Source organism: Manacus candei, unplaced genomic scaffold (genome assembly GCF_025592945.1).
Source record: "Manacus candei isolate 608988 ecotype Guabito, Panama unplaced genomic scaffold, ASM2559294v1 h1tg000028l, whole genome shotgun sequence".
Classification (NCBI taxonomy): Eukaryota; Metazoa; Chordata; class Aves; order Passeriformes; family Pipridae; genus Manacus; species Manacus candei.
In genome coordinates this window covers 10,207,787-10,224,074 of record NW_026138076.1, presented here as the reverse complement: position 1 = coordinate 10,224,074, position 16,288 = coordinate 10,207,787, and the positions used below count along the sequence as shown (strand labels likewise).

At 43.1% G+C, this 16,288-nt stretch overlaps 1 protein-coding gene across 2 annotated transcripts in view; it reads left to right on the top strand.

Annotated features, from left to right (window-relative positions):
* Window positions 1-16,288, top strand: part of LNX1 (ligand of numb-protein X 1) — a 111,713-nt gene that overhangs the window by 92,067 nt on the left and 3,358 nt on the right. For both annotated transcript variants that reach the window (XM_051790380.1, XM_051790381.1), the window contains 3 exons: window positions 3,770-3,907; window positions 9,208-9,385; window positions 10,717-10,939. In XM_051790380.1, coding sequence (XP_051646340.1) covers window positions 3,770-3,907; window positions 9,208-9,385; window positions 10,717-10,939 — 539 coding nt within the window. The remainder of the gene's footprint in view (window positions 1-3,769; window positions 3,908-9,207; window positions 9,386-10,716; window positions 10,940-16,288) is intronic.

Sequence of the window (16,288 nt, the reverse complement as noted above, 5' to 3'; positions counted from 1 at the left end):
AAAGAAATTGTATTCTTGGAACAGTTCTTTATGGCTACAAAATAAGGCAAAACAAGACTTCATAAGCAAAAAACACATGCAGCCTACAGATGAAATGGAAAAAATTACTAACGAAATAACCATTCACATACAAGTGTTTAAAAACTCAGCTAAAGCCCTTATTGGGGTCCAAAGAGTGGATGTTATTCATAATAATGCTTTTAATACACACCAGTTCCTGGGAATTTAAACAACATGCCCATCAAAGGGGAGATTCAGATTTCCAAACAGCCAAGATTACATTGCATTGGTCTGAGCTCTATGAATCACATTTGTCTAATGCAAAATTCCCAGAACCTGTGTCTTTTTTGTCATGTTTTTTCATCAGTTATCATTTACCTTTCCTGTTTCCATGTTATGCCAGAGAAAAAACGTTATACTGAAGCCACAAATGTTTTGCATTTGCTTCTTACACGAAGGGATATTTCACTGTGTCCTCTGATTTCTCAACAGCAACCTGGCTGTTGAGACCTCAGCATGTCACTTGCGGTACGTTGAGGTCTTCTGATTTGTTGTGGCGGAAGCTACAAATACACCATTGGTTTCTTTAAAAACAGAACTAATATTCATTAAAAGGTGGTGGCTTTTAATGTTGGACTTCTAAAGTTGGACTAAGTACAACTGGAAGAACATCAGATTTCTGTGGAATCTGATAGTTTTGACTTTTAAATAATGAATAATTGAGACAAGTCTTATTCATCAGGCCTATAGTAATTTTACATTAGCATATGTGAAGCAGTTTTTAATCAGTAGATTAGATGTCTGGCTGTTTATAAGCTCAGTCACAAGAACTGAAATGAAGAAAACGTGTAAGTGCTAATTAGGAACGTGCACGCATCTAGCACGTGGGAGTTTGCTGCTTCCCTTTTGTCACGTCATCTTTAGTCATGGTCTTGTGTCAGAAGTGGCACTTTTAATCTAAATAACATGACATTCCACATCTGTTTTCCATGAGAGTGACAAGAAAAGGAACAAGGTAACAGGTCAGTGGGTGCTCATGTGAGCACATCAAGCCAAGCTGCATGGGTTGAGCCAGACTTTACTGACCCCAGATGTTCACCCTCATCTCTCCCTCTTTCCCTTACCGCAGTTCAGAGCACCTGTGGTGGACTCATGAGCCCCTCTTCATCACAACAACTGCTTCTGACAAGCAGGTTGTGATGTGGAGTGTATCCACGTTCCATTGTCCCCGTTAGAGATGGGGCAACTTCTGCTGGGAGCAGCACCACTTCCTCTTTTCAATATGCAGTTGCCTACTAGATGCTCAGAAGTTGCCACCATGTCTCTGCCTTCCTGCTTGATTTGCTTTGGCTGTAATACAGATTTCAATTATAGTCGATTGTTTCAGCTATTACTTGTACTCAGTCTCAAAGTTAATCTCTTTTCTTTAATTCTTGCTCCAGCATAAAATACAGAAAAAGAATTGTATAAAAAGCAAGGGGTAAGAGAGAGAGAAGGATCAGAATGAGTCAGTAATGAATATTCTGATCAGTAGAAACATTAATGGCTTTTTATTTGTACGTAAATACAAAAGCTGGTCTTATTGTTTGGATAACTTTTTAAAACACTCTGGACTTCTGAGAAACTACTCAACTTGACTGACCTGGAGACAAATGTGATATTGCAATAGAGACTCTTGTTGAACTTCTGCTAGTTGTTCTATGAGAATTAATCACATTTACAACCTTTCTCTAAATAACCAACTTTGAGGCTTACCATGTGGCAGCAGATGAGTTTTAAAAAGAAGTTGCGTTAAGGTGAAGTTGTTCATTTTAGAGAAAACTGGATTTTCATGGGGCCACGTGCCCTTGGGAGGTTTAATCTTGTGTTGTTTAGTTCCATTTCAATCATATTACAAACTAGGGACCAGAATGGTTTCCTTTCTGACATGATACAGCAGTCTGTTTTTGGGTACCAGTTGAGTTCAGAGTCCTCAAATTAATATTCCATAAAAACAGGTCTGGTAAAAATATCCAGAAAATTATTTTGAAATACATGTGTATGCACCAAATTATATATTATGAAGCTGTGGAGATTTGAGTTTCTGGTGAAAAAAATAGTGTTCCCCAAGATTCGGGGAAAGCAACAAAGTGCACATTTTTTACATTATTGGAATTAGCACAGCCTGAACATGCATATTGCAGGCCTGAAGTTAGAGATTTAGGAGAAGTAGATTGCTTTTTCTTAACTAAAATTACATTTTTCAAAAGCTTTTTTTAACTCTCAGCTACTACTATTGAATTAAGCTCCAGAAAAGACAAACCAAGCTACAACCCCCAAAATCCCAGAGGCTTTCTCTGGCTTCTGTTAGTTGTCTGTGGGAGATTTGATTTCAACAGCGCAACTGGATCTGGGTTTGGTTTCCAGCTGCTTGCTCAATGCCATCTCTCCTTGGAGCTCCTCCCCAGAGAGCAGGGCATGTCACTGTGCCAGTGAGCAAGCCAGGAGGTCTGATGCCTCCGGAGCTGTGGTACCAACAAGCACTGCAGCTGCAGCCCCAGGGGGATCAGACCTCCAGATGTGCTTGTGTGGGGGCTCCACGCTCAATATACTGAGCAGTCCCTTGGATATAACCTGAGAGCAAGCAGGTAGGAGTCTCTCTGGAAACTGGTCCTCAAGAGCCCCTCCTGCCTGGCACAACACCAAGGTCTTTAGCCTAGAGGGGAGGAGATTAGAGGATTCATTTTTACATCCTCTGAGTATACTTCTATAGCGTTGAGGTTATTTCTACACTGCTCTTCATTTTAGTTCAGTATGTTGATTTGCCCCTAAGGCTGACTTCTATGATTTACCCAGCTAAACCCCAGTCTTCTCAGCTTTATCTTTGTAACACTGTTGTTTTGAACAGATTCATGTGAGTCTTACTGAGGGGTGAATAAAGCCATTTGCTTCTAGGGATACAGTGCTGATTCAATAAGAGAAAAAAAAAGCCACCTGTACACAAAATTAACACTGATATCAGGCACACATATAGCACCCTAAAAATAACACACAAACACAACTCAGTAGAAGCACTACAGCATCTCTCAGGCACATAAGTATTATGACTGCATTGTGCAAAAAGGCCTAGGAGCACTTTGAGCTTGGGTTAATTGTTTTTGAAGCTATTCTTCCAAGAATAAACTCCATTACTTTGTGTGCTTCCTTGTGCCCTCCCTCTTTCTCCATGCTCTAGTGCAGTACAATTTTATTTCTCGAAATGGTTGCACATTTATTTCTTTAAGCTTTCTTTCATTTGTCACACTCACTGTGTGCAGGTGAACTTTGTTACATTGTTTAGTCCCCATTTTCACCAGCCAAGGCTTAAGCATGTACATCATTTCAAGGTTAGTTGCATCTTTCCCAGCTTTCCTGTCTGTCAGGCAGCAGCAGCTCTGGTTGTCTGTCTCTCTGCTGTGGCAGGCACATGCTGCTTTGCAGTGCTGTATACAGGTGTATGTGAGAGCTGTGGTGCACTGTTGTGGATTACTGCCTCCAGCCTAACTTGGGGCAGATAAGAACGGGTTTTTTGCGTTAACACCAGATTTTCAAGAGAAATATAAATGCCTGGCAGGAAACTTTTATGAACTTTATTGACCTGAACTGATGCTACTGCTTTATGTCATTGCAACATTAGTGGGAAATCCAAACCGTGCTTTAATGGTACCCACGTTTCACGAACGCTGTGGTGCTGAGGTGCAGGGGTTTATTGACTAGAGCAGTGCAATTCACACTGTACCTTCTCCCACAGGCCAGTGAGAAGCAGGTGCACTTTGTCGTGTCGCGACAGACCCGGCAGCAGACCCCCGACATCTTGCAGGAGACGGGCTGGAGTTACAGTGGCAGTGGCCCGCAGCCCTGTCCCTCCGAGAGAAACAACCCCAGCAAGGTGAGTGCACGGGCACTCATGTGGCTTCTCTGCCATCCATGGGACAGGGGAATGGGAGGGCAGCTAGTGTTTGCACGTCTCAGGGTGTTGTCCCTGCTTTCTATCAACCAGAAAAACATGTCTTGCTTCACAATGGAAACATAAAAGCTGTGCTCCTCATTATTTATCCATTGATTCTGCCCTGGCTCTGTCTGAGGTGGGGAGGGAAGGAGAAGGCAATGGGCAGTGGTGGGGCAGGGGTTGGTGTGCACATAGCATCCTGGCCACGGGCATGGACCTGGCCAACAATGTGAGCCAGCACAGGGCAATGCACTCCAAGAAACAGAAGAGGTTTATCTAAAGTTTCTTCATCTGAAACAAAGTCTTCAGAGAAAAACCTTTCATGTGTTGGCCTGAAAGATTCACATAAGCTGCTTGAAAATTATGGTAATTACTAGTCTGTTGCTCATTTATTAAGATACCCTTGCCTTGACTTGGCTGATGGTTTGGTGGCAGGGTGCAGCTGTGGTCTGCCTGGCCGCTGCAAGCACGCTGACTTTCTGTGGAGCTTTGGACCCAAAGCATCGGTTCTGCTTCGGCAGCAGCTGGAACTTGCACATTATGAGGGCTGTGAGGGCCGGCAGTGCACAGCATGGCTGGACCCAGGGACACAGCACAGAGCAGCCATCTCACCCAGATATGGCTGTGGTTACCAAACTGTCCCTCCAGCTGCTCCTATGTACCTGGTTACATGTGCTTAGTGCATTTAGACTTACAATATGCCCTCTGCATGAGGCAGAGAGATGCTGATGGTTAAACATAGGAGGTTTTAAAGTAGAAACCAGTGTAGCTGGAGCTTTGAAAATATGTTTTATGAGTTTACTCAGTGTTATTCTTTGCACTTTAAACAGAATAAGGCATGTCCTTGCAGGAACTGAATTTGTTTATTTCACTGAATTTAAAGTCACATGCCTGGCTAATTTGCATTAATTGCTCTGTATGTCACCACCTATGCAAACCCACCAACCCTGGCCATCCGTGCCAGGGGTGCATCAGGGAGGTACACAGGCAGGGTTTAAATTCTTTCTGCCTGATGGGCAGCCAATTCTGTCCTTACAAGGCCTTTGGACCAGACATTGGGTGCACAGTTGTCATCAAGGAGGCAAATCTAGCTCTGGATTTACAAATGTTAAAAGACACCCATTTTTGCAGGTTTTTTAAAACTACATTGTTCAGTGGTTTTATGTGTTAAAAATGCTAATGTATATTTATTTTTAGCTTTCCTTTTCCACGAAGTCCCAATCACAGCCCTTGTTAGGTAAGACTGGATCAGCAGGAGTTAAACCAGAGAGCAGAGTCAATGCTCAGTAGCTGCTGTGGGGTAGCAAGAAGTGCCCAACTAATCATGCATCTGCAAGGCATTATTTCCTAATGAAGTAATGATGTCCTTGGGGAGATATGTGTAGGAAAGCAATTAGCTTGTGTTGCTACTGTATGATTTCTATGGAAGCTCCAAGCACCTGTTAGTTCTACCATATTCATCCAATTAATTGATGCCACATGGGATTATTTGGGAAGATGATTTGTCTTCCATAAATGGCCTGAGATTCTCATTTTCTCACCCTGTACTGAGAGGCGTTAGAGGGGAACTCTTGGTAAATCTAACATTATTTTGGGTAGCTGTGAGATTGAAGGCACAATGTTGACTTTGCAACAGTCCTTTAAAGACTAAGGACTAAGGGTTTTAAAGACTAATGAATCATCTTTTGTTGGATAGGCCATGGCTTTTAGGGGGATTTCCAGTTTGCCACAAGAGATGAGTACTACATAAGCACATAAGTGGGTGTGCTGCTGTGGGCTTCTGTTCAGTGCCACCATTTGGGCACTTTCCAGGGAAGATCGCCACCAAAAAAGAAAATTCTGAGGTGTTTCTATCTCCCTTTAGCTTCATGTGTGTGCAGTGGAGAAAATGCTCTGACAGTAGATCAGGAGAGCAGTACACCCAGTAGACAAATGAGCTTCAGGCACTGTGGGCTTTTGGTTGCCCACATTAGTTGCCCTTTTACAGGGCATGAATGTGTCAATTTGAATTTCTCATTGTTTTTTGCTGAAGGTTTAGCTGAACATCATTTTTAATTCAAGATCGTTAAACTGCAGGCTTTGGTAGACTTAAAATGTTATTTGTTTTAAATAGACATTAGTGCAGGAGCAATGCTTCCAAGCCAAGGGGCCTGTACAGTGTCCTCAATGCAGTGCCTGCTCCTACCCAAAACCAGGGTAATGCTTGTTGGCTGGACTTCACTCTCAGAGGAGTTTCCTGAGTGTGGTTAGATGAGTCTGCTACCTGCTGCCATCAGTGGGATTGCTTTATTAGGTGTGATTAATAGAGATTGCTAGCTGACTTGAATTCTGGTTAATTTTAAGGTGTATTTTGTCCCCTGAGCTTACTGTAGCAGGTGATAGTAGCAGGTCAGGAATGCTCTCTTTGAGGGAAACTGCTCTTGCTGTAGAGCATATATGTAAACATGGGCTGAAGTCGGCTCTCTATCCTTGGCTGTATTCAGCATCAAGAATAAATTCTAGCTTCTAGCAGCCGCCTGGCTCACACAAGGGCCCAGGAACTTCTTTTGGCCATGATGTTGGCCTCATGACAGCCTGCCTCCATCTCTAAGCCATGAGGAAGTGGCTCTCTTTCAGGCCAGTGGCAACCAGCCATGCAGCCCACAAGGCGCTGCATGAGAGGAGGTCATTGTGACCTTGTCCTTCTCTGGTGGCAGTGATGCTGGGTGTATGGTGTGCCAAGAGATTGGTCCTGCACAGGGTTTCAGGGATCTGTTTTCCTGTGTACAGAGTAGGGGAAGCACAGCCCAAACCTCTTCTGGCTGCTGCCTGGATTCAGAAAAGAGGAGATGTCAGAAACACTTTCTTGTGCAGCTGAGTTTGCAAAGCCAGGCTGTAATGCATAAACAGGCCAGATTCAATTCCTTTGAAGTCACTGGGAGCTTTGCCATTAATTAAACAGCACTTGTTTTTAATTGGAACTGTTTTCTTACTCTTTTCTAACAAATTGTCTAGTATTTAAAGCAAAGAAAATGTTGCTCAAGCAGGCAGTGTTTCCTGACCATATGAGCAGGTTAACCTTCAGGTGAAGTAGATTTTCCAAACAGACACAGCTATGTCTTTTGCCTGCAAGACACGTGTCATAGCTTCGATGTTGAGATAATCTGCTGTAAATATTTATTTTCCAGTAAATATATAGAAAAGGAAAAAAAATAAAAAGAGGAGGAGATGAACTGTTATGTTTTTCTTCTCCTGACCTCCAAGGTTACTTCAAAATGACAGAGGACAATTGTTTAGAAGAGAATGAATTGAAATGCAGTCACTGATAAACACTGCCTTTTAACTGGTTTACTCACTATCAGTTGTACCTCCAAGTAAGCTTTACGTGTGTTTACTAAAAAAGGCTTTATGTTCCTTTCATCACTGCCTTTGTCTCAGTCAAGTCACCCCAATTCCTTTCTATCTGCAACCATGTAAAAATGATATGTGGAAGAATAGCTTCAAAGAAAAACTGGTCTTTTGTGGTTGAGCACACAAGTACTTGTACCTTTATAATTCTTCATTGAAATGTAACAGGACAATTTGTTCCCAAGCACTGCTTTGAAATCTGTTTCTCCCTGTGATGATTCCTCAAAAAATAGTGATAAACTAGCTAATGCTCTAATGGTTTGGTTGTCTGAGACTTGATGGATAAGTAACAGGACTGCCCTGTAACTTGGAGCCCCAAATAGAATTCCAATGTCATGTTTTGCTACAGAATTTCAGACTGCAGTTTTGTGAAAATCAGAAGTGCCCCTATCCCACATGCTTCAGAAAGTGGCCTTTTCCTGATGAAAAACCATTCCTTTCCAAGGGAAAAAGGACATTTATACACAAACATGGATGAAACATTAAGTTTAGTTTTCATAAAGATAGAACTACTATTTTTAAAACATTTACACCTTAAAGACAAAAGTGAAAGGTTAAAATCATCTGGATCAGAACATTTATATTCTGAAGGTTTTAAAATCTTCAGAAATTTTTAGATTCATTTGCAAGCCATGAGCCCAGTTATTCTGACACAGTGACTGCGTTCTGCATGGACCAGGTCTGATATGTCCAAAAAACTGTGTTTGGTTTTTGTCCTGGTGACAGAAAGAATTCCTCTTTCCACTGAACTCTCTGCCTTTTTGTTCCTGGCATTCTGTAGCAGCCACTGTTCATCTGCTCAAGCATCTAGATATCCTTTGCTAAGCTCCTGAACAGTCCTGTGTTTTGTTGTCAATATTGCATCACGGAAATCTTGATACAGAGTTAGTTCTACCAAACATACCGTTAAAAAACCCACAAATCCAAGACATAGCCTGCCCTAGTCCCACAAAGAATTCTTGCTGTAATCTTCCATGTCCATCATTGTCACTTACGAAAACATTGTGGACTCATCTGCTCCGCTTTCTGTGCTGCTGGCCCAGGAAACAAGGTGAAATGTCTTTGTGAGATGTCAGATTTTTAAGAAGAGATTATTTTGGCTTTGAGTTTCATAGATTATTTTTGCATATTATGAATGTGAGGTCATAATATGCAAAAAAACACTTGTGAATGAGACGGTGGGTTTTAATATACATTTGAAATGTCTTTAGAGGCGTGGTGTTATATCTACATATGAGCCTGGAATGGATGATGCTGTTCCTGCATGAGAGGCTGGGATTGTCAGGAGCAGATGCCAGGAGTACTGCTTATGAGATACTTAAGGAAAGCAAAGCAGTGAACACTTAAATCCAGATTTTATTTGTCTTTTGAAAGTGAATATCTATCTTCTAATATGTCCTCAATAATTTTTTTCCTTACACCCAAGAGAACTACTTCTCACTAATTATATAGATGATGCACAGACTGCAAGCAGTAAGATAAGAAGCATGACCTGATAGTCAAAGATATCCGGATGACTAGTGATATAAAGAACTTTTTTTTTCTTTTTAAATCAGGTTCCTTATTTACATTTCAAAGACCTGCTTGTATTGCCTTAGCACTAAAGCAATTCTGATTTTGGTGGGAGTAGTGCCTGATTTTAACTATTAAAGCACAGTTATCTTGGTGGTAGCTCTGACTCCACAGATGCCTAAGCCCCGCAAAGAATCCTGAGTGCCATCAGGAAGAGTGGCAGGCATCTGGGAAGTGCTTTGATATTCCCTTGATGAATATTTGTTTCGATAGAAAATGCCTAAGTGTCAGGGAGGTCACCATGCCCACTGTGTTTGTTGTTGCTGTTTTCTCCATCACAGAGCACCCTTCACACTGTCACTTGCCATGAGAAGGTGGTGGCTGTCCGGAAAGATCACACAGAATCGCTGGGAATGACTGTAGCAGGCGGAGCATCTAACAGGGAGTGGGATTTGCCTATCTATGTGATAAGTGTGGAACCTGGAGGAGTTATCAGCAGAGACAGCAGGATAAAAACAGGTAAAATGAGGGGATTCTGAAAGTCTGCTTTAAATCAAGGGTTTCTTTGGAGAAACAGAGGGATAGTGAAAGAGCATCACACCCAGTTCACTTGCCCTTCATTCCCTATGCTCAGCTTCAGTCCAGTCACCACCTGGAAAGCTGGAGGGAACTTCTGAGTGTGAGGGAAGGGAAGGCACCCAAAAATTGGGCAGAACAGCTGCAGCCCAGCTGGGCCCCACAAGCCTGGGTCTCAGTGCCATCACTGGCACACATGGGAACCTCCCCTTTGTGTCTGCTCATCAGAACCCCTGTGAGAACATGACAACAGGAGCAAAACAGCAGGTTTCCCCTTTCCTCCTGCTGGGAAATGACTGCCTCTCAGTGGGATACACTTTCCAAAAACTATTTATAATGAGGTATCACGGAAAATTTAGCGTAGTTAATTTGATAAAATTTGAAACAAATGAATATGTGATGTTATAACAGTGCAACAAGCCTCCATGGCTTAGAGCAGCTCTTAGGCAGTTGTCCTTCTCATTGGGGCAGACCACAAGAAGAGGTTAATGTTCACATTGCACTGCCTGGACTGATGGGGAATACACCCCTACCTGGAGAAGCATTCAGGCCAAGCACAGAGGGCACCCAAGGAAGCTCTGGTGTGAGAGCCTGGTGCCAAGGGTAGCAGAGCACTTGGTGCTGTGGCTGCTTGCATGACATTAATGATGTCTTTATTGTTCTCCCTGTAGTGATTGAGGTCATCTTTGCATTTTTCTCTGAAGCTGCTGTGCCTACATTATAAATAAGGCACACAGAAAGAAGTTTTGGCTTCAAACAGGCATTAATATGAAAATAATAACACATTATTCCCACAAAGCAAACTTTACAAAGAGCCAGCTGGAGTGGCAGTCCTCAGCTTAGGGAGAGCTGGGAGAAAAATACCTTTGAGCTGCCACTTTTCGAGCCCAGGTTGAGTACAAAAGTTCTTAGCTGGAAGTGGACATCAGAGATGTGGACTAGCATTAGGTGCCAGTACCAAAGCTTGTTGGTACAGCAGGACCCTAGCTGTTCGTTTGGCTCTGGATGCAGGATATGACATGGCAAGAAACCAGGACCAAATCCTCTGTCCAGCCTCTCAGTACTCCTGCATACAGGGACCTAGACCCTTCCCTCATGCCTGTGGCATGTTTACTAGCATATGCTTCACATCCACGTTAAACCATAGGATTAACAAACAGCCTCATCAGGCAGCAAGTTCTTGGCCATGGCTTTGACTCACTTGTTTGTGGGGTTGGGGAGCGGATCCTGGAAACATTTGCAGGGGTTTTTATCATCCGTTTTATTGGTCTCAGGTGACATCCTCCTGAACGTGAACGGGATTGACCTGACAGGAGTCAGCCGGAGTGAGGCCGTCGCCCTGCTGAAGAACACCAACTCATCAGTGGTGCTCAAAGCCCTGGAGATGAGAGCATGCGAAGCCCAGGAGGAGCAGGATCACCTGCCACCCCCTGAGCCTGCACAGGAGAGCAGCAGCGAGTGGTCACCATCCTGGGTTATGTGGCTGGGGCTACCACGGTAAGTCCACAGATTGCATCCTCTTGCTGAAGGGGAGTGGGAGGAAAGATTTGTATTTTCTGGCAGTTCTTTCTTTTCGTTTGATTCATTGCACTGACATGTTAATTAAATCCAGGCTCTGTCACACACTTGATTCTAAATACCTTTTGTAAATGGGTACGTGTACATGGCAAAATAGACATGCAGTTCCCCTTGCAGGGGAGGATAGGATCCTGAATTGTTTGTCTTGAAAACATATCTGGCACTTTGTGAGTGAAAGAAAAACCTTGCAGAGATACAGGACCTTTCTGGGGTCCAGGCTCGACCACCCTGCAGAAGGCAGACACCCCTCCTGCAGCCCTCAAGCTTCACAGCCCCTTAGCCAAATCCAGCTGAATTGTTTGACTTTACCCAGATGTTGCAAAGTGCATGAAGTTGGCCAGTATCTGCAAATCACCTCTTTTAACCCCACCCCCGGCTGAAAGAAGTACATTTGTCATACACAGGAAGCAGCTGTGTTGTCATTTCAGTTAGGATAATAAAAGCCACATCGCATGTCTTGTTCTCTCAAACACACTTGGTGAGCAGAGCGTACTACAGCTTCCTAGACATTTTGTAAAGTGTAAATGAGGACGTGAGTCTGTGAATATGCAAAGTTAGCATCACAGACTCGAAACTGGTATTCAACTTTAAGGAATGCAGAATTTTGCTTACAAGTTTCTCTTGTCTGTACTCCTAAACCCTGGCAGCAATTCTCTTTCTCTTTTGCGGGAGGGCACGAAAAGAGGGTTTGCAGAACAGGTGGGCTTTTGCTCTAGGGACAGTTTCAGGACTCCTCCTCATTTCCCACTCTTGCATAACGGGTTAGATGCTTTCCCTCCTTCTAGCTGAGCCATTTTGAGCTCATTCACCTTGCAGCAAGGTCTGCTGTGAGGGACAGATGTTTTTCAGGGCTTGATCTCAGGCTAATGATGGTATAACATGTGCTGAAGCACTGTAAGAGCAGAAGGCAGGCTGTGTGTTTGTCACCCACAGGCAAAAGGTTCCTCCTCCAGTGGAGAGGACTATGTACTTATTCCCATGAAAGAAAAGCAGTAAAAAGAAAAAGGATTAAATGGATGACCCATAACTTGCTACCCCAGGCAATGGTAAATTTTCCTCACCCAGTCTCTCTGGAGAGAGGAAGCCCAGGGAGGTCCTCATTCTTGCTGACTTCTCCTGCACCTCTGAGCTTGACCAGCAGCATTGTGAAGGCACTAGAGTATTGGTGGTGCTCCCAGCAGAGACAGCAACAGACTAGTGGCCTTATAGCTGCTGTAATCTACAATGCCATGTCTTGCCTTCTGTCACCATCCATTGCTAGATGGACTGAAACAAGTGCACCCTGCCTATGCCACCTTCACTAGGCTGTATAGAAAACCTTAACTGCCTGGCCATCATCTCCTACCCACAGCTACCTAAGTTCCCATGTCCTTAGGAGGTGGTGGAGATGAAGAACAGAACTCCACAGTACTGCAGTCTTGCATCCAGAGTTCACATCAGTCAGTTCCACTTTGTAGTTAGGGAAAAAAAAAGATGGTTTTCCCATTTTAAAAAGAGTCTCTGAGTTCACTCTATCCTCCCCCATTTGAAGGCTGCATTGTGTGAAGGCATTCTAACCCTTTTGGTCTAAAGGAAAATCAGCTCCAGCGTCAGCAAGGCTGAAGACAGGAATTCATTGTAACTCTATCCCCAGCTGCAGTGCTGTGTACAGAGCACAGCATGGCCCTTCTCCTTCAAAGAACATTGGTATGCTGAGCGGGTACACTGCTCTGAACATCAGACTAGGTCCTGAGACAGGGACCGACGCTCATTAGATATACCAGTAACAAAAGGTGCACTGTATCCTTACTAGCAGCTGGTTGGTTGAGTAGGGGCGTGTGAGGATCAGGTTTGTGATTGATCATTAGGTACTATCAGACCTTTCAGTCTTTTCCAGCATGAGTGCACTTACCCTTTGATTGAACTGATTCTCCAAGGCCCACATAAGACATCTGAAGTCCTTCAACCAGTTCTCTCACTAGGACATGTATCATGTTAACTCGTTGCACTCCAGGCTGAGCATTTAACCTTTCCCTATCTAGCTTTCAGTTTGCTTTTGGCAAGGATCACACCTTACTAGATATTAAGGTACTGTCACCAGTCTCATGACATTTTCCAGGCCGTCAGAGAAAATTACTCTCTGTCCAAATAGACATCCGACAGGTCTGTCTTGGCAAAAGTACCCAATGTGCTGCTATGGGGCAAGATGGTGAAGAATCACCTACTTTAATTAAAACCATTTATTGGAGGGACTGCTCCAAGATATGCGAGTCTAAGAATGTTTAGTACAGCAGATGAAAAAGTAGAAATCTCAAAATGATGATTATAGAGGACCATGCAAGGCACTTGGGGAGATTGGCAGGAAGGGCACACCTACATAAGACAAACTGAACAAATAGAAGAGGTGGTAAAACTAGTAGGCCAGGAATAGGCATGATTTAAAAAGGAGGAGGCTGGATGGTGGATTATTTAAACTCTGTTGAGAAGGTAAGGATGTGGCTCTAGACAAGCCCTGGCAGTTCAGTGTGTGTATCTGTTCACAACAAAAGGGTGGAGAGAGCAGAGGCAGCCTGACCTCATAACTTAGAGTGGCAATGTTCAGGCTCAGGAAACCAACAGGAGAGGGTCTTTCCTTCTGTGTTCCAAAAACATGAAAATCACTTGAATGGTCCCATAAAAACGTGCTGAGTTGAACTAAATACTAGAGCATGTCTACAGACCTCTGCCCATGACTGATGAAGTTGAAAACAGGCTAACATGAAGTTGAAAACAGGCTAACATTAGTAATAGTTACATGATTACATGATTAAGAGTAGCTTACTGCAAATGCCCATTTTTATTAGAACAGAACTCTCTCCTTTTCCCAGGGACTGCAGGCATATTACAGAGATGGTCACAGACAAGAGACACAAATAATGAGAGTTATAGAACTATACCATTTTTCTATATCAAGTTGGTAGCAGCAGAATCAGACAAGTTATCTGATCCCTCACACTGAAGTTCAAAGACTTGGAAAAGCCATCTTACATAATTTAACATTTGTGGATCTCACTTAAATTTCAGTCCTTTCCTTATGAGATATTAGAATTGGCTTTTGTTACTTTTGTATGGCTTAATAATGCATAAACAGCTCCTCTGTTCTTTTTGTAGCACAGTCCAATATGTGGTGGTTATAAAATAGATGCACATGTGCATCTGACATCTGTCAAAACTTGGCCTGCATGCGAGCAGAGGGGCTGTGGGCTGGGCGTTTGAAGGAAAGAGTGATGCAGGACCTTAAGCATTCCCACCTGAAGACTTATTTCAGGGTAGCAAATTGAATTGTTTGTTGTTGAGGAAGACAGCTCTCCTTTATTGGTAGAGGGACATGGTGTTATGAAGCATACAGAAAGGAAATAACGGGGAACAGCTGGTGAAAAATGTTTCTCAGCTCTGTGATGCTGCTTCTACTCTTGCTTGTTTTCCCGCTCTCCTTTCTTTGCTCTCCTCACGTTTCCTTCTCTCAGCTAGCACTTAAAAATACTTTATAGATCATCCTGTCATAACATTTACAAACATTAGTACTTCACGAGTGCTTTTCTTCATCTGCAAAGTGAGATAAGAAAGATAGGAGGTGGCCAAAGTCATTAAGCAAAACAGGGGTAGAACAGGAGGTAAACTATGAAATTAGGACAGAAACTCCTCCAAATTAACTTAATCTGGGTTCTAAGGCTCTGATGGACGCAATTCTCAAATATTACTATATTCTACCACCACTTGTGTACTGTAACAGGACAGGGGGAGGGAGTTACGCTTTTTATAGCTGCTATTGCAGTTGGGCTGGTTTGCATTCCCAGAGCATAAGGCTACTCGCATTTCATGAAAATCAGCAGGGAATCATACATTTAACTATTTGAAAATAGGCACTTGAAAATTCTTTGTGCATCAGTAACTGATGCTCAGTCATAGTATTTTTTAGGATGGGACCCTGTGGCTAGACACTGCAAACTGCCAAATCTCTCTCTGAGACAAGTTCATATGTAAATTATTCCTTGTTCTCATCTTTTGGAGTGTTTTGGAGGTAGAAGACTGCGAGCTGCTCTCTTCCAAGGCAGAAGGGGGTTCTCTTTAGTCTGGTTGCAGTTTAGTGGGTTATGGCAGTTTGACTGAGTCAAAACACACAAACTGGGGCTTTTACTACCACAGAGAAATAACCTACTCAAATACACTGTGCATCTTCAGATTACAAGTATTTATTTTATTTTCTCTCTGTGGCACTTTCTAGACTTGTCTTTATGATTATACAGACCCAAATGAACTCACTCCCTTTGGGCTGCTTTTTGCTCAGGCAGAGCAGGCATCTCTGCTTAGGCACTGAACTGTTCAGAGCAAGCAGTACCTGCACTACATGCAGCTCAGCTTTGCACATCCTGCCTGCCAGCATCCTTTTCACATTTCTGACAGTGCTAATAAATACTTGATGGATGGTGCACTGCCATGCTTATACTCTATCCCAGAGGATGGAGATAATTAAAAATCAAGTTAAAGGTGTAAACACCTCCTAGCCACTCCTATTCTATCAAGAGTCATCTCTAGCTATGGCCAGTGTAATGGGTTGCATTTGCCTGCACCAACACCCACAGCAGGACGAGAGAAAATAGGAAGAGTGAGAGAACTCAAGGGTCACCCATTACTGTTGTGGGCAAAACAGACTTGGCTTAGGGAATTATTTTTTTCATTACCAATTTGGGTATTGGAAACCAAAGATGGCAAACCTGTAAATACTTCAGAAAGCTTTTTCCTTCCCTTTTCAGAAACTCAGCATCACACCAGCACCTCTCCTCCTGATTTCCTGGTCTCTGCTGCCTTGTTGTCACAGCAGGTTATATTCTGTCCCTTTGGCAAGGCAAGAGGCAGTGCAGGGCCTTGGAGTCAGGATAGAGTAGTTGCTCTGTGCTGTTCCTTGTTTCCCATGTGTTTCGTCTTCTCTGGCAGTGAGAACAATCCCAGTGCTAGGATACTGTGTCTATTTTACTTAAATTCAGCATACACCTTGACAGCAAAGATGTATTTATGCTTTCTGGACTGATGGAGACCATGCAACTGATAACCTTACAGACTGCATGTACAGAATGCACATAAGACTTGTTTGGCTTCATTGTGTTTTCTCCTTCTGTCTTTACCTGCTTGTCTATTACTTTTCTATGGCATTAGGATTCAGCCGATCACCTTTCCACTTCAGGAATGTACTCCTTAAGGCAGTGAGTGTAGAACCAGGCAGCAGAGACCCCTGCCCCCAAAAATCAACAC